Genomic DNA, 17,492 nt, shown 5'->3' on the forward strand with positions numbered 1-17,492 from the left:
CTGCAGAGAAAGTGGAGATTGTCCTTTGCTGTCTCTTGCAGGGAGCAGCAGAAGAGAATATCAGCTTTGTCTCTTACCAGCTAATTGGATGGCTGCAGTCCGCATCCCCCAACACGAGCTCCAGAAGTAGGTCTGGAGGGTGTCATAGACGCTTTGCAGAAGCTCTGGCATGTCTCTGGCCTGGTAGAAAACAGAGAAACAGGAGTTCTTTGGCTGAAAAGGCCCTGCCATTGACCCTTGGCAAAGAGGGCAGATGAACTAGGAGAGGAAGGAAAGAGACGGAGGCTGCAAGGGACTGACAGTTCCCATCATTGCCATGCTAGTTCCCACCCTACCACTTCCCAGAAGGCCGCTCCATGCTCCAGGTCTCTGAGCCAGGGAAAGTCACTGCCACCAGGCAGTCTCACCCTGGGCCACAGCTTACTCACCAGGTGACTGCAGACAGCTTCCTGGAGCTCTTCTGCACTCTTCTCGGTGTTCAGAGCAACTTGGGTTTGCAGCTTCTGCAGGCCCAGGAATGGAGTGCAGAGCAGGAAAGTGCTTCGACAGGCCTGAAAAGGAGAGTTGCCCCAGCTCAGCCCTCCCCAGGACCAGCGAGGTGCCTTTCAAGGGACCTCATTGAGCTGAGCCCTGCTGTTCTCTTTCAAGAGGGGGGGATGTTTCACTCAACGCCATTTATAGAAAGGAGAGGGGAGGGATTGCAACAGCAGCCATCGTTCCCCTGGCCTGGTATGTGGCACTCCAGAGAGAGTATCGGTGCCTGAGAGCTGTCGCCGCACGATAGCTGTTAACTGATGTGCCCTTGGGAGAAGCCCCGGATCTCAGGAAGCAGGGGAGATCAGAAGGGACATGGTCAGCAAAGGCTTGGAGGCCTGAGCACTGCGGAGTCTGGGAAGACTGTCCTGCACCTCAAACAGAAAATGCTGTTGGAAGAGTTTGAGGTTGTCTTTCCATGCAGAGACATTATCAGGAAGGCCAGTATTGCTCTGCTGTTACCATGTAGCACCCTCCTCATGAAGAAAGAAGTGAAAGGTGGCTCTTACATTGCAAACTTCTGGATCTGGGTCCTGAAGATGGAGCATAATTCTGGTCCACGTAGAAGTTGTAATTTCTTTGCCGAGAAAAGATTTCCATTTCCTCTTGGCAGAGGAGGCCAGGACTCCATACAAGGTGAAGGCTGAGGAACGAAGGACTGCCTCGTCCTGCAATCAGGAAACCCCAGTCACCAAGTTGCTGCCTAGGACCCCAAAACAAACATCTCCTGGCCAGCCAAATGCTGAGCCCATATCCTGAGCAATGGTTCTAGGCAGTTTGTCCAAGGCCAGAGGATCAAGAGAATCCATTTCTTTGAAAGACACCATTTGGCATCAAGAAAGGGTTGCCTTATGCTGAGTCTTTCCTTGTCCATTGCTCAGCTTCTCAGGACCGTGCCTCCTGAGCTACTGGGCACTTAGGCTTTTGGTCTCCGAGGTCCTCAAACACTTTACTGGCACCTGACAGAGAGCTAAAAACCTAGAAGCTCTTGGACTCCAAAGTTCCCAGACTCAGAGCCACCTGGCAGCCTCACACGTTCCTAAGGCTTCAGGGCTTTCACACAGAGACAGCCCTCCAGGTGGCCTGTAAGGGAGTTGTAAACAGTCAGTTTCCATTTCCCTCAGAAAAAGAAAAAAAAACCCTCAGATTCAAAAGGCTCTACAAAATGGAATACTTGATTCCAGTTGGTACTGCTCTGTGGAAGAACTCCGGCTCAGAAGACTCTGTTGTGGTCTGTCATACCACAGCATGGGCACCTCTCATGTCAGAGCAAGTGAACTCCCGCCATTTGCGAGGAGCATCTAAGCAAGTCTTCCAGACTGTAGAGGCCATGGAGAGGAAGAGGCAGTCCAAGGCGCAAGCCCTCCTTTCCAGGGTAGATGCTGAAAAGACCCAGGGTACAGAGCTAGGCAAAGGAGACCCTCAACACCCCTCTTCCTCTCCATTGACAATGAAAGAACCTGTGAGGGCTAGACCAGACATGGAGAACTACTGTGAAGGGAGGTGACGTCCTCCCTCAGTGTCCAGCCTTTCTTCACTCCTTCCCAAGGGCAATCCAAAGGTGATTAGCTCGCTATGGAGCTAGGAATCAGCAGACATCATCCCAAGTCTCATCAGTTTCTCTTCAGGCTTTTCTAGGAATGAGGCTTCTTCCCTGAACCCAAACAGTCCTCATCTGTGCTTGCTCACATCATACCTTTCAGATGATCTCACAGACTACTCAAACAAGAGTTACCTACTGCTCGTTCACTTACGACATCAAAGAAAGTCTTGGTATAAAGGGCGATTTCTTTAAAGGTGACTCCAATGTCCTTCTCTCCCAGCTCTGCCACCACTTTCGCCAGAGCTGACAAACTCTCGCCCACGATCTCAGAAGAGGTGACGTCCTTGATGGCCCTCATTAACGCCTTCAGAATGGCCTTCTTGTGCTTTCTCAGCTGTCAAAGCAGAAGGCACACAAGAGCTCCTCACCATTCATGCCTACAGCAGAAGTTCTTTACCATTTCTCCCAAGAACAGAATTGGCAAGAAACCAGTCCAGAGCACACCTTAGCCCAAGGCTACACACTCTGTCTCCAGTTGCACCTTTGAAGCCAGAGTGATGTCGGAGAATGGAGCATGGTCTTAAGACACACCAGAATTTCCCTGTTGTGGTTGGTCCAGCTTCTGTAAGCCTTGTGCAGCTCTTTACCAGGACCTGTCTGGTTAGGAGCTTTCTGTAGTGAGTGCAAGCTCATGCTCACCTTCTCAGGTGCTCCACTGGCCAGATTGCCCAGGCCCCTCACTGCCATCCGGCGCACAGTGCTGCTGGCATCCAGGGATTTGTCCACCAATGCACGGCGGACAGGCTGAAGTAGCTTCCACTTCTGAAGCATTGGCGCCTTCATCAGCTAGGAAAGAGCACCATGACCATTAGCATTAGATTGATCCTGAGCACTCATGGCACATGCGTAACTGTTCATGGATTCCAGCATGGCTGGGATACTTTCTGCTAGGATCTTCCTGGAGAAAGAGATGGCCGAGACAGCAGCTTGCAAAGACAACTGCTCTCAAGCCTTCCTTTTCCACCTTCTGTCTTACCTCAGCAAAGAAAGATGCTGCCATGATCCTCAGGTTTGCTGATGGCGAGTCCAGCCATGGCAAGACAGCACGTATGGTGGTCACCGTGACCACATCAGTTTGGAGGAGAACACTGCACACACAACACAAGAAGACAAGAAGGCGACAGAGTATGAGGTTCCAACAGTCAGCTGCTGTGATGCAGACGGTCTTCTTTGGCAACTCAGGACAGCCTCCCCAGGCAGATATGCTGGAGAGGTTCCCATCCAGACCGTTTCTGGCTTACAGTCACCCCCAAGAAGGAGAGAAGGCCTCCACAAGGCTCTTACCTAGTCAGCAGACACATGCCCTCATGGTATGTCCGGGGATTTTCAAGAAAAGCCCATGTGTTCTGCTTCCGGAGAATCCCCATGCATTTCTCACTGATGCACTTGCAGAGCACAGTATCTAATGCTTTGATGGAAAGCCTGATTGAAAAGAATATACATATGTCAGAATCGGAGCACTTGAGACTGTGTCAGGATCACTGAGGAAGCTCAGCCACTTTCAGAGGCACTCATTAACTTCTTCCAAGCCCCAGCGAGTAATACTCAAAGCACCCCCTGAAAGCACACTTCATAATCCCAAAGGGCATCAGGCTAAAAGGAAACTGGCATGATCACTCGCTTTGATGCCCCCAAACTCACTGAACACAGGGGAAAACCCGGAAGCCTCAACTTCTTTGATGCTAGAACCTGAGGGGTCTTCTGCAGTACCAGAGTACCATTTATGCAAAAGATGCACAACAAGGTCCTCCGAGCTGGGGAAATGAATTGCAGTGGGCAGGAATCACCATGCTGTCGCTGCATCACCACTTGTGGGTTCCCCAAACAGACTAGTAATGGTAGAAGAGGAGGCCCAGCACAGCTTGAGGGGACAGTCGCCCTTGCAAGGCCAAGAGGTACTTTGTTCTCTATCATTCATATAAGCAAAGTCTCTCAGGGTTCATACACCAAAAAGAAAAAAAAGAGAGAGAAAAAAACAAACAGCACCCCAAGCGATGTTTGGAAACCTGCTGTGGCCACTGTCTGGACAAAGAGAAATTCAGTTCTGGTTTCCTAAGGAAAGGATTAAACATGGTGACAGCAGAAATCTTGTCCATGGAGCACAGAAGCCTCTCTCATAGGAAGAACAGCTACCTTCAAGGCTATAAGACTGGAAGGACCAGAAGGATGTCCTGCCATATCCTCCAGTGCTGACAAACGGGTCGACTCAGCTGAAGGCCAGGGAGCTGTCTCCACTCATGTCTGGTGAGGCAGGAATGTTCCTGCTTTCATCAAACCCCAATCATTGAATAACTGAGACTTTTGATTCAGAAGCACCTCCAAAGGGGAATAAAATCATCCAAGGATGCCCAGGGAAGACTAATAACAAAGTAGACAAAAACCAAGCCCAAAGAAATAGATGAAACAGCAGAATTCCCTGTGCATGACACAGAGTAAACCAATAGGCGAATTTTAGCTGTGCTGAGAGGGCCAGTTCCGCCTTCATTTCTGCTGTAGCTTTTCCTCACCAGGGCCACACAAGATTTTCTTCAGACTAGCTCCCACCAGCCTACTTTTTCAAAAGCATATTGAGCTCATGCTAGGGCACAAGAGACAACTCACAGGCTTTTTAAGAAAGTGGAGCAAAGCCTGACAAGAACGCAGAGAGAGGAGACAGACATAGACAAAGACTGGCTTGGTGAGGTGAGCTAAAGCTGCATCCTTCATCTCTGCCCGTTTTGCTCATTACCTGCAAGGACTGCTGCCTTCACCACTTGCCACAAGGACTGGCTCGTCTTCAACTCTTCCTGCAGATGAAGGCAGCTCCTTTCCAAGAGTGTTGCTGATTTGTTTCAGCAGCATTGGAAACAGCCGTGGCAGCAGGAGAGACACACTTTCCCGGGGCTCCAGGGAATACACCAGCTCACGGAGGGCACAGGTTACCTATGAAGAAATGCCGTCACAAACCACTTGGAAAGGAAGAGCTTTTGCCACCACTTACCCCACCTGCCTGCCCGCCTGCCTGGCTGCTCTCCTCTGGAGCTCTGACTTCTGCCACAAGCTTGTGGATGGGCAACAACAAGCTCTCACAGCTTCTCACAGTGATCAAAATGAGAATGACCCAGCAAAGCACACTGTGAGGCTTCTGCATGTGGATTTACAAGTGCCTGTGTACCAGGAGGATGTCCAACCCCTCGCTTTCATTCCACGGGATCCTCAGCCAAAGAGGGGCAGAAATGTCACTTCACATACCATGAGAGGCTCCAGCGCAGCCAGATTGTCGCTCCCTTCCTCATCGAGGCAGTTGCTTCTGGCGGGGGTGTCTTCAGCGCTCTCCAGTTTGCCCATTAGCAACTGGAGCATTTCAATTGCAAAGATGCCTCTGCCAAGAGTCCTCCACAGCTCCACGGTATCACTGCAGGTGAACAGTTTACCCGTGATCGCGTGTACTGTTGGGCCTGCAGCCCCTCAAAGGCAGGTTAAATACTCCCCCCCTCCCAGCGCGGAGCTTTAGCAGCCCCAGTCCCTGGCAAGTCACAAGCACATGCTCTGGCAACAGTCGGACTTTTCTCCTCGGGGAAAGAGACAACTGGCTGCTGAACAGAGTCCCCTCTAGTGCCGCCAGGCTGTGGCGTCTCTGGGCTCCTGAAGTGGAAGGAGAAGGGAGGGGAACCTACCTGTCCATGGGCAGGTGTCTCTGGAGGAGGCTGTTGGTTACTGCCTCAGGGTGATAGCAGCCCAGGACAGACACTGCCTCAAAGAGGAACTCCTTCAGGCTGCCCTGCTGAGCAGCTGGCAGATGATCGTAAAGGATTGTCAGGATTTCTGGCACCTGGAAGGGACAAGGAAAGAACAGCAGGTTGTTTTAGGCCTTTCCTAGGGCTTCCCTTAAAGCCAGACCAATTCTTCAGCACATGAGCAAGTCCTGCTTCCTTGACCATTTGTCAAGATCTCACCCTAAACTTCAGCCCTACCACTCCACACAGTGGAGGGTTTTCTTTTGGGTCTAAGTGTGCTCCTTGCCCTCTCACGCACACAGATGTGCTGTCATTGCACATGCCTTGGCTCCCTTCTGTTTTCAGCTTCTCTTCTCATGCACACAAAAGACATTTTAACGTTTCACCCAGAGCAGTCTGAACGCTTCTAACTATGTGCTTGAAATAAGGCAACATCAAGACCTAACACATTCTTCACACCTTCCGAAGATACCATGCAGTGCCTGCACAAGGGCCTTCAGGTCCTTCCTGGAGGAACCAGCTCTCCAGGGATACTTGTCCTTGCCTCCAGCCTCCTCATTTCTCATAGATTTAACACCTTCCCCAGAGGGAACAACTTTGCTCTGGAGGAAGACATTTGGCAGATCCTTTCACCGCCAGAAACTGTGGCCGTAGCCTGCACAGAGCAAAACTACTCACTTCTCCTGTGGATGACAGCCATCAAGACACTATCTGTCTGCTCTTTTTCCCCACAGGACAGACACCAAGCGATCTGCTGACCACGTATGAAAGGAACAGAGCCCAGGAGAAAAGATGGCTGGCACCGTTCACCAGTGGACCCCGAGACGCAGCACAGACCAGAGAAAGGGGGGGGCTCTACTAAATTGTGTCTATCAGATTTGCTCCTTCTTGGCACTGTGTCTGGAACAGTTGGAGACTTTGCTCCAGAAGGGTTTGTATTGCTGGTACCAGATGCACAGTAGCTCTTGGATTAGGCTGCCAGGACTTCAGCTGGATAAACAAGACATTCTTGGCTCTGCATGCAAGATGCATTTCTGCAGACCACAGCAGCTAGACAAGGGGTAGTGCAGCAGCTCAGTGTCAAAGTTCCAACTCTAAAGATAAACAAGGGGTGTTTTACCTCCCGCAACATTTCTCTTCCACATTCCTTCAGGAAGATGAGCATCCACTCGCCTGCTGCCCGAGCACAAGTGGGGCTGAAGGACAGCATGCTGCCCAGGACAGCCTTCAGAAAGCCTCTTGCCTGCTCTGAGCAAAAGGATTTGCATGCAACCTGGAGAGAAATGAGAAACAGGAGAAACAACATCAGAAGTCTGCTTCCTCTCTTACAAGCAAAGGACAAGAAAACTTGAGCAGCTTCTCAGTTCAGCCATTAGCTAATCCTGAAGGTGGCAGGTGCTTTGTATTCCAATTGCACATACAACTTCTTCTTTTGATTTATGAAGCTCATAGAGTTGGAAGGCTCTTCCATGAGGTCGGTTGCTTGCCTACACAACTTATGTTCTTAAAATAACTCTCAAGAGCTGGCAAGCTAATACATGTTAAAATAAAGAGAAAGCCATCGGGCTAAGGAACTTCCCTGCTTTGCTTCAACAGCTCACTTTCCCCAGATGGAGAGTGTTTGGGTGTGGATGGATGAAAACAAACACACAAACTCATAGAAACTTCATGGAGTCTACTTCTTTCCCCAGTGGGAACGCTAGATATTGTTATGCTTCAAAACCCTCTTACTACTTGCTAACAACAGAGGCCCCATTGCTATAGGCCACTCTGAAAGGGGAGAGAAATCTTGGAAGTAAAGAAGAGAAAAGTGATGGGAGCTGAGCCACCAGGTAGCCACAGCTCTGGCTTTGGAGTCAGTAACCTTTGCGATTTTGGAAGAGGTCCTCAGCAGCGAATCCACATCTGCAGCCACTAGCTCCTCACAGAAGTGATTCAGATCCACTTCCCTTGTGTGCATAACCTTGCCTAAAAGAAACACAGGTGGGAAAGGATAGGCACATTTTCTGAAAATGAACCCCCAGTCCACAGCCATTGATCAAGGAATCACCAAATGGTGGTAGGGAATTCCACAGGGGTAGTGCAGGACCCTTCTGAACTCTGGGTGCAGCATTTTACGAGTCAGGCCATCAGATTCTGCTCTATGCCAGTCAGAAAAAACACTCTCCTTCTCCTACAGCAGTTTTCAGACTATACCTATTGTCCTCAACTATGGCTCCTCTTTTTCTCAGCCCCTCCATCCCATGTGCAAGCACAGGTCACACCTATCCTCTGACTGGGAGGAGGGTCTCCATAGATTCATCAGTGTGGACAGGTGATGCTGACCAAAGTCCACTCCAGAAGCCCAGGTGTACAACTCCCTTCTAAACAATTTCTCAACTGGGATCATTACTTTGTCTCTACAAAGCTAGAAAGTGCTGTCCTCTAATCCTTGGTGCCTGAGAGTGCTGCCCTGAGACAGAAATGTGGGAGGGCTCTCATTCTCCACAGCACCCAGAAGTGCCCCTGAGGCAGGGCTGCTCAGAGAACTTTCCCAGGCCTCCCTTGTGCTATGGCCAGGAGGGAAAAGAATGACCAAGGTCTGGATGCAAGAAACCAGCAGTCTGCTGTCCATTACTCTTCTCCTCTGGCAATGGAGCCCCCTCCCTGCACATTGCCTCTGCTGCCAGACAGGGAAGAGAGGGAAGAGCAGGCGGAAGGAAGTGGGAAGCAATGACTGTTCTTCTCACCTTGTGTTGAGAGAAGGCAGCTGATACAGTCGACTGCCCGCTGGCGTGATGTGGCCAGGGAGTCACAGCTGAGAGGCCCCAGCACTCCAATCATGGAGCCAAACTGCTCAGAAGAGTTTTCTCTCTGGTAGAAATCAAAGAAAGAAGAAAGTTCTCAGGCTGCAGGAGTGGCCCTTCAACCTTCTCCTTCTGACACTGACTCCTGACCCACAGCAGGGCATCTGGATCGACAGAAGCTCAGCTTTATCCTCCCAGGAGATTAGCAACCCAGAGCACAGCTCTGAGCAAACCTCCCTGCCAGGGAAGCAGAAGGGCTTAAGGAGCAATGCTGTCTTGGTGGCAGATGGGTGCTGAGGTTAGGGCAGAGCTGCAGAGAAGACCTGCAGGGCCTCCTGGCTCGCCAGGGCTGCCCTCGTCTTGGTTCCCCGAGAGACTCCAGCTGAACCCACAAGCACTCCCAAAGAGTTTTGGGAAGAGGGAGTCAATACTCACAGCATCCTCCAGTCTCTCGGTGTAAGTCTTTAGCAGATGAGTGCAGGCATAAAGGGCCCTCTCTCTCTCCCACTCTTTCCCAGAACGGAGCCAGGCCTCTAGGAGCTGTTGGAAGACCACAGCTAGATCAGGGCATGCATCGTTTGCACGCACACACACTCACACACACACACACACACTCCTTTACAGTCTCCCACCTTTTCTTCCCCCAGGAACCACACTAAGGATACATTGGCCTCCATGGGAATTCATCACCGCTGTGAGGTACACAAACACTGAAGGCTTCTTATATTAGTGTATCTGATACTTGCACACAGCACTCACTCATCAGCAAAGATTGGGAGTGCCTTGTATCCGTCCACCATGGCCATCTTGGCAACAGCTCCCATTGCAACATGCCCTGACAACCAATAACACAACTCCTACAGCCACGACGGGCCATAGTTTTCTCCACCTCCAGGGAAGAATTGCATGCCTTGCACCTGCCTCCAGAGCATCTCCTATTCTCAGATGATCCCCTAAAGCGTGAGGCCCTCCATCCTTGGCTCTCCTCTTGACAAAAGAGAGTTTCCCTTTCTCCTCTTTGCTACTCACGTGAAAGGTTTCCTTGAGCCATGACAAGGTCAGCTCTTCCTCAAGACTTGTCATGAGGCGAGCAAGAGCTTCCAGGGATCGTGTATAGAGAGCCTAAAAGCAAGAGAGAAGGAGTGGTAGCTGAAATCAGAGAGCCTCAGAACTCAGCCAGAGTCCAGAGCCTCAGCTCTGCCAGCATTCAGTGCATGATAAGGTGCAGCTCTGAACATGCAGAGCAGCAGAGGGGGATTGACAGCTACCTCTGCATGCTCAGCATCATCTGCTGCCTCCCCTTCTTTTGTCTGCTCAAGGGGAGGAAGGGGAAATAGGCTTCGGAAGCACTCCTGAAGAAGATGACAGTTTTCCTTCTGGGTCAGAGATGGCTTGATCTTGCTGGCAGAAGACAAAAGAAAGAGTTCAGAAAGGACACTTGCTACTCTTTGCCAGAGGGGGTCCAGTGGCAGCTAGAGTTCATCTGAAGCTGGAGCCCCAGTTCCCAACACTGCTGTTCCATGAAGAGGGAGCACTTCCGCCAACTCCCATGGATTCTTGCCCATCAGACTCCCAGCGTACAGAGAGCCGGGAGCTCTCTTCCCCCAGCCAGCCAGCCAGCCAGCCAGCCAGCAGCCTTTCTGCAGCCCAGACCACTCTCTGTTCCACACTTCTCCAATCTACAGCCTCAGGCCATCTCTCTCCAACACTGGGCTCCAGGATCTGTACCGCATCACATCTTCCAGGATCATACAAAACGGGGACCATCACCTCACCCCACACCAAAGGCAGCTTCTCACCCCACACTCAGGTCAACTGTGAAGCTTCAATCAGCTCCTCTGTGACATGCGGAGGAAAACCCAGCACACAGGAGGAAAAGCCCTACCTCAAGTGCTCCACCGCAAGAATTGCCCTGTAGCGAACGGGAGAAGCCACGCAATCCAGGGGCTCCTGCTTCATGAAGTCCTGCAGGTCACAGAGAGACAGGTACACAGAGGTCAGAGGGCAGGAAAGAAGAGGGCCTTGCCTCAGCAAGAAGAGCAGATTCTTCTTCCGCGCGTGTGGCTAACACAGACAGCCTCCATGCAGGTTTCTCCCAGAACTGCCGGAAGACCGCAGCTCCAGAGAGGACAGACCCACTGCTCTTCCCAGGGATCACCCACAAGCTGGCAGCACAAGGGACCCTAGTGTGCTGGTGCCTAGGCCTCGGACACTCCCAAGTTTGCCCAAGGCCTTTCTCAGCCCACAGAGAACAGTGCCTCTCTGAGGAAACCCCTCTCAGTGCACAAACTCTTCTGCAGGACAGCCTCTCTCATTCCATGTCACTCACCAGCACAAGCTCCAGCAGCACCCTCTTCGAAGCAAAGCTGAAGTTCTCACAGGTGCCAACGCCTTGAAGGGCGCAGCTGACTTCTGTGACACTCTGGATTAGGGCCAGCTTGAGTTCTGTGTCCTGAGGACCAGGAAAGAAAAAAAAGGTGACATAGATGAGGAGCTGTTCAAAGGACCAAAGGCCAAAAGATTAACAGGAGGGCCAAAAGATCAACCCAAGGGCCAAAGCTACTCTCAAAGTGCTGCGGAGGGAAGAAACTGCATCCTCCAGGAGCCTAGGGGGAAGGGCCTCTGGGTCTTATTTCAGTGGAAGGAGATCTCTCCTGGGATCCTAGGAAGACATGGACTACCTGGAAGCAGAAAGGAGCTTTCCCCAGCTTCCTACCCAAAAGAGAGCCCCCTGGACTCTGGCCCAAGGCAGTGGGGAAAGCAAATCTGGAACAACGGAAACTGGAAATGGGAGAAGGGCAAGGAGCAAGGCTCATTCAGGGAGCATTTACTGGGGCTGGGAAAGTGATGCCCGGTGCCTGCAAGGTGCAAGGAGAAAGAGTGAGAGTCGGGGAAACAGAAAACACTAGTATGCGAAAGACGGCAGCAGTTCAGATTACCGCCAACACTACGAGGCTGCAGAGACTCATCTGGAGCCCTCTGTCCCCTGCATGGGGAGCAACGGCTAGAACTGGACCTGGGATACTGCTTGTGCTTCGGGTCTCTGACATCTCAGACAAGTCCCCCAAAACTCAAAGAACACCAGCAATGACACGGGGATATATGTCAAAGGGATAGAGTGGCAGGTTTGGAACTGGAGATCCAGGACTCTTGTTGAGAGCAGATCTTTCCAAACAGATGCTCTGTCCCAGTAAGCTCCGGTTCAGAGGAGGGCGGGAGCTAGCTCTAGACTAATTGTCCCGACACCGAGCATTCACAGCTCCTACCTGAGGGCTGGTTCTGTACTGGCACAGGATGTTCTCTACAATGTCCGTCTCGACCCGGGCAAGAAGCTGCTGCTTGGGTGCATGGAGTGCTATTTTACTGTAGATGAGCATGACAGCAGCAGCTGTCTTTGCTCCGTTCTCCTTCTGGTGCTCCTGGAAAATTGGGAAAGTCAGGAGGATTCAGTCGAGCCTCTTCATTTTACCTTAGACTTCCCCTTTGCTTCTAGCTGAGAAACTGCCTCCAAACAGGTACGAGCTTGCCTTTTTCATCCACACTTCTCAAAACATTTCACCAAGTAACTCTTCAATGCCTCCGTTAACTCTCTGGGAGAGAGCTGTTCTCCCTCCCACTGTCTCCCTCTCTTGTGTCTAAGAGCTGGAACTCTTAGACAAAGGAGGGCTGAAGTGCAGAACCTCCTTCCTTGACAGCACCAGGAGTTTGAGCACTGCCCATTGACGATCCCTCATTTCCATTTGCCAGCTGAACTGAAACCACACCCAACACTGTTCCAATGGCCAGTTGCTGTTTGTTGCCACTGCTGGGGAATTTTGATCCATGACTTTGTAATGGGATCTGTCCTGAAGACGCCTGAAGCACCAGAACTCCTGGCTACAGGCTTCCGGCAGTTCTTACACAAGCAAAGAAAGCCAAGACAACAGAGAAAACCTGCTTCCCTTACCTTCTGGAGGGTGAAGACCCTAGGAAGTCTCCTATTCTCCCCAGCAGCAGCAAAGTCGTGGACTGTCTTCAAGGCCAGGTCGAAGTGGCCCTCAGCAGAGGATGCTAACACCGAAATCGGTCCCTGCAACACAAGGGAAAGAGTGAGTCTGTTTCCATCCCACACATTCATCCCTTTCAAGCTTTCAAGCATATTGCCTGAGGGAATCAGCAGGAAAAAGCTCCAAGTCAGGCAACGAGATCCAAGCTGCCGAGGGAAAACTGGAGAGCGCAGGGATAGAGAGCACCCACCTCTCTCTCAGAAGGTTCCAGACGTCTGACTCTTTCCAAGTAGCTCTGCAGCTGTTCTTCAATGTAGCTGATGTTCTGAGACGCTGCCAGTGCTCCCCCCACAGCCTTATAGAGGAAATTCTGAAAGAGAAGAGGCCAGCGCGAAGAGGTTGCTAACACATCAACCTGTCATCACTGGAGAAGCGGAACACCCAGCTACCACCCCATCTCAAGGACCAAGAGACAGCCAAGGCACCAAGACTATAAAAACAGCCCATTTCTTGGCCCAATCCAGTTACCAGCTCTATACAGAGAATTAAAGGAAGAAAAAAAAAAAAGACATTATGTAGGGCTGAGAATAGGAAGCAGTGAAAAGCAACTGTATTGAAAAAAACCATGCAGGGAGAGAAGCATCCTGTGGCTCTGCCACCAAACCTCTCAAGGAAGAAAAGTAAAGACCAAGTCTTAGCAGAGGACCAACCTTCTCCTTGGAAAAGTTTGGATAGTGGGCCATCTGCTGAGTTAACTCGCCATTCAGCTTCATATTCCAGGTCTCATTCTTTATGGCTTCCAGAGATGTTCTCAGGAACTATGGAGAAAACAAAAAGTGAAGCAAATGCTTCCTCAGGTTTTGTCAAGGTCTTTCTCTCATTCCAGTGTAACAAGAAGGTGTCTGGGGACAGCTCACACTACGGATAATCCATCTTCCCTTCCCACCCCTTTAATCTGCCCCAGACCCTTCTTCCAATATGCAGCTAAGATCCTTCTGGGTCTCAGGAAACTATAGAGAAAGAGGCAGTGGCGCTTTTAGGACAACAGGCCCAAGTTCTGGGAGAGGACAGGCTTGCCCAAAACCTCACTGCCAAGACCCCACCTCCCAGCTGTCATAAAAGAACTCTGTACCTGCAGCAGACGGCACTCCCATTCTGCATAGTCCAGGGAGCTCTCATCTTTTCCTGGGAAACAAGAGGACACAACAGCAGGTCATCTGATTACAGTGAGCCCAAAAGAAGCATCCACACGTCTCCTTTGGAAGCAAAAAGTCCAGCATTCCCAGGCTACCAGCTCCCAGAATGTACCTGTTCTGTCAGGGCTCAAAGGCAGCTACTCCACCAGCCCCTTTGTGAGTCCAAATGCATAAGGTATGTCCAAGTCCCATTTGTTCAGGACCATGGAATCAACGCTGGGGAATACTGACTGCTGGTCAAAGCAGCTGTCTATTTCCTCACAGGAAGAAAAATGAGGCAGAAGGGCCTTTCACAACCAGCTGGAGCTTAGTGCAAGAGAGAACTGCCACTGCCAAGCTGGACTCGACTGGTGACTCTGAGCTTCCAAGGAGAGGGCAGTGCCACAAAATCTCCTCAAGGGGGAATGTAACCACTCACAAACACTGTCCAAGCAAGGGTGGGAGGATGCTGCCAGAGCCTGCCATTCTGATGCAATATGCCAGGCTAAAGCCCACACAGGGATCAGATTATTTCAGGAGCATTACTTCTCTCAGCTGTCAGTTCCAGCTCCCTGGAACTGGGAGGGATGAAGAACAAGACAGCTTTAAGACACTCAAGGGCTCCGTTGTCCTCAGGCACTCTGGGGACCTGCCTTTTCCTGACTTCCCTTCTGTCCTCTTCAAATCAATCCCCTCCCAGCGGACACTTTACCTTCAAGGTACTGCAGCAAGGAAGGGATCTGGGCCATCCAGGGAATCCCCACCGCTCTGTGAATTGCCCTGTGAAGGGTCTTCAGCAGCTGCAGGGCAACAGCTCCATGGCCACCTCCTTCATAAGGAGAGCAAGCAAGCACCTGGAAGAGGGAAGGAGAGAGAATTAGAGCTCCAGCCTGACAGAGGAACAGCAGTTTGTCTGAGAAAGGAGAGGGGCTTTGCAGGTGCCATGGCAGGCAGCACACAGCAGAACTGCTTCTCTTTTTGCACTGCCTCCCTGAGGAATGGCGCGTCCTTGCTATTCGAGAGGTCCACACTGGGAATGCCCAGGCAGTCCTTGGAGGGCAAGACGCCCTCCAGCAGGCTTGTTCCTCCCTGAAGGCTGCAAGCATCTGCCTTGAAAGCAGTCTCCATCCGGAGCTCTCCCCCTTTCCCTTGGTCAGGAAAACTCTGCCCCGAGGAGTCCCCAACTACTCACCAGGAGACGTACCAGCAGAGCCTGGGGAGTTGGCAGTTTGGCTGGAAAGAGAAAGAAAGATCCATTTCAGCAGGCCAAGTCCCACACAAGATGATCACCCGTCCATCCCAGGCAAAGCCTCCAGGACAGGACTGAAGGGGCCTGATAATCTGCTGATAAATTTGCCTTCCCCCAGCTTTTCCCATCTTAGGGTATCCATGCAATTAACGTGCCGAAAGGAAGGTAACTCCCCAGCACTGCCAGCAAGGAGTCCTCCATTTTACAGGGAGAATGCTGAGAAATGAAGAGCAAAGCATTTTCTCTGGGAAATGCAGAGGAAATTTCCACAAAGGAAATACAGGGCAGGACTCCCTGTCACCTAGCAGAAGGGCAAGGCTGTGCTGTTCACTCTTCCCAGCCTCCCAGTTGGGTCTGCCAGGGGACAGAGACACACACAGGCTCAGCCTGTCCACCTGACAGAGCAGGACAGAATACTTTGGAAGTTTCTCTCTTTTACCGCGTTCTTGGTAGCACAGGTAATTGGGTTCCTCCTTCTCTTCTGCTCTCTCCTGTCTCTCCACGAGCTCCCTGAGGCAGCGGGAGAGTGGGACCAGAGTGCCAGTGTACTGAGCTGGCACTACGAACTGGAGGAGCCTTGGCCATAGGAGCTGCAGAGCAAAATACAGCAATTCAGCACGTCATTCTTTCCATCCCTTCAACTCCTGTTTTCATAGTGGCTGTCCTCTGTGGCTATGACCCAGCCCCTCCACTGTTAGCCCTCTCCAGGGCATTACTTCATGTCTCTCCCACCCTTTCTCTTCTGTCTCTCTTCCTTCTAGTCCACTGTCCTAATCCTCACTTGAGCCCATCTCTTGGACTGTTATTCACAAGGCTTCATTTCCCCTCTCCTCCGACAAGACATTCTGGTAGCCCCGTGCTCGGAAGAGCTTGTCAGCAGGGAGGGGGAGGGCTAGAAGAAGGTATCCTCAAGGCAAGGAGTAGCACCAGGTGGTGGGATGACTTACTCTTGTCATGCCGCTTGCTGAGACGTCCAGGGTGTCGAGGACATGTAAGCAGAGAGTTTGAAGCGCGGTCTCTGCCACTGCTTCCCTCTCAGAGAGGTTTCCTGTCTCCTGCAAGACACAAGTTTGAAAACACTCCCATCAGCTACTGTTTCTTCAGGAAGAGGCTAGAGGCTTCAGTAGGAGACTTGGCTTTTGCTTTGGGAGCACAGGTCACCTGAGGTAAGACAATGGGAAATCCTATAGTAGGGGTCACATCCTGGACTGCAAGGAAAACTACACAGAATGCAGAGAGAGCAACTGCCTGTTTGCAATTACCCAACCAATGGGGGTAAATGGTTTATTCGCGACAGCAGATGCTCAATGGCCCGAGCTCTGTTTTAATGACACCAAAGAAACGCTCTTCAGAGGAGTTCTGCTCAGTTCCTGCACTGAAAGGAGAGCAGAACTGGCCCCAAGGACAAGGAAGAGGAGGTGGGAGTTCTTGACACGCTTCTCCTTACAAATGCAGCCTTCAGGAGCCTCACAGCAAATGACTGAACAAGAGGAAAGGCACAGCCAAAGCCAAGAGTTTCACCAAGTCCTTGTTCTGGTGAGCCACCTACAAGGAGTCATTCCCTGTGGACCTGGCTGGCAACACCTAAGAAAGAGGTGCCTGTGGTCCCTTTGTTTCCAGAAAGCACACAGGGCCCGAAAGCACTGCATGGAGGGCAGGACAGGTTTGGACAGAAATATGGAGGACAAGGAAAGAACTGGAGAGCTTTTCCGGCTTGTCCTGCTTAGCCCACAATTTCTGTCTTTTGCTGATCATCCATCAGCAGTTCAGAAAAGACTTGTCCACCTTTGTATCCTGCTGAGAATCCACTTTTCCACGGTGGCTTTTGCCAAGCAGTTTTGCTGAAATCCCTGGCAGCACCACTGCTCTTTTCTTACTCTCCCACGGTGCCTCCCATTGCATGACATGGTGGTGTAGCACCACAGCCGCACCCTTGACAGCAACAGAGAGATCCACGATTCAAGTCGGTTGGGATGCTGATGAGGTCATGGCACCAGGCACTCAAGGGCTGCTGCTTGGGGGCCTCCACATTTTCAGGGAAGCTCAGTGCAGTAGTCAGTGGACAAAAGGCACAAAACAAAGCCCCAAATGTCACATTCTCCTCTTACCAGTCTGCTGGTGGCCCGACTGAACTCCCTGAAAACATAGGCCACCAGACCCCAGGCCGAACAGTTCTCGACACCAGAGCTGAACAGTTCCTTGATGAAACCAAGAACAGCCACCTTCACCTGCCGGGGAGGAGATTGCAAACAAGAGTAACCATGAGTCCTTCTCTCCGAAGCAGGAAACATATGCCTAGGCTAGATCCAAACTGCGTAGGGAAATGCTTCCCCTGTCACTCATCAGGCTACCATCCCTTCCCCAGCCACCTCACCTTACTCCGGTGGTCTCCAAAGACAGTTTCCACTGCCTTGACAACCAGGAACATGTTCTTTCTTATCGC

The 17,492-nt window shown here is 51.3% G+C and overlaps 1 protein-coding gene across 1 annotated transcript; it reads right to left on the bottom strand.

The window, feature by feature from the left end:
• Positions 1-60: 60 nt before the first annotated feature.
• On the bottom strand, positions 61-17,491 carry LOC135326467 (maestro heat-like repeat-containing protein family member 2B). Its single transcript, XM_064504336.1, has 29 exons — positions 17,424-17,491; positions 17,158-17,277; positions 15,997-16,104; positions 15,489-15,639; positions 14,993-15,033; positions 14,513-14,654; positions 13,758-13,810; positions 13,336-13,443; positions 12,876-12,995; positions 12,586-12,708; positions 11,906-12,058; positions 10,969-11,091; positions 10,525-10,604; positions 9,908-10,040; positions 9,669-9,761; positions 9,075-9,179; positions 8,583-8,706; positions 7,718-7,821; positions 6,974-7,126; positions 5,794-5,948; positions 5,369-5,531; positions 4,866-5,059; positions 3,422-3,559; positions 3,114-3,225; positions 2,777-2,923; positions 2,289-2,471; positions 1,044-1,202; positions 429-551; positions 61-180 (listed from the first exon to the last, which is right to left on the bottom strand). Exons 1-29 carry the CDS (start codon positions 17,475-17,477, stop codon positions 61-63), a joined length of 3,582 nt encoding a protein of 1,193 aa, XP_064360406.1. The 5' UTR covers positions 17,478-17,491.
• Position 17,492: the final 1 nt, after the last annotated feature.

The sequence above is a fragment of the Dromaius novaehollandiae genome, unplaced genomic scaffold (assembly GCF_036370855.1).
Source record: "Dromaius novaehollandiae isolate bDroNov1 unplaced genomic scaffold, bDroNov1.hap1 HAP1_SCAFFOLD_64, whole genome shotgun sequence".
In the NCBI taxonomy this organism is placed as follows: domain Eukaryota; kingdom Metazoa; phylum Chordata; class Aves; order Casuariiformes; family Dromaiidae; genus Dromaius; species Dromaius novaehollandiae.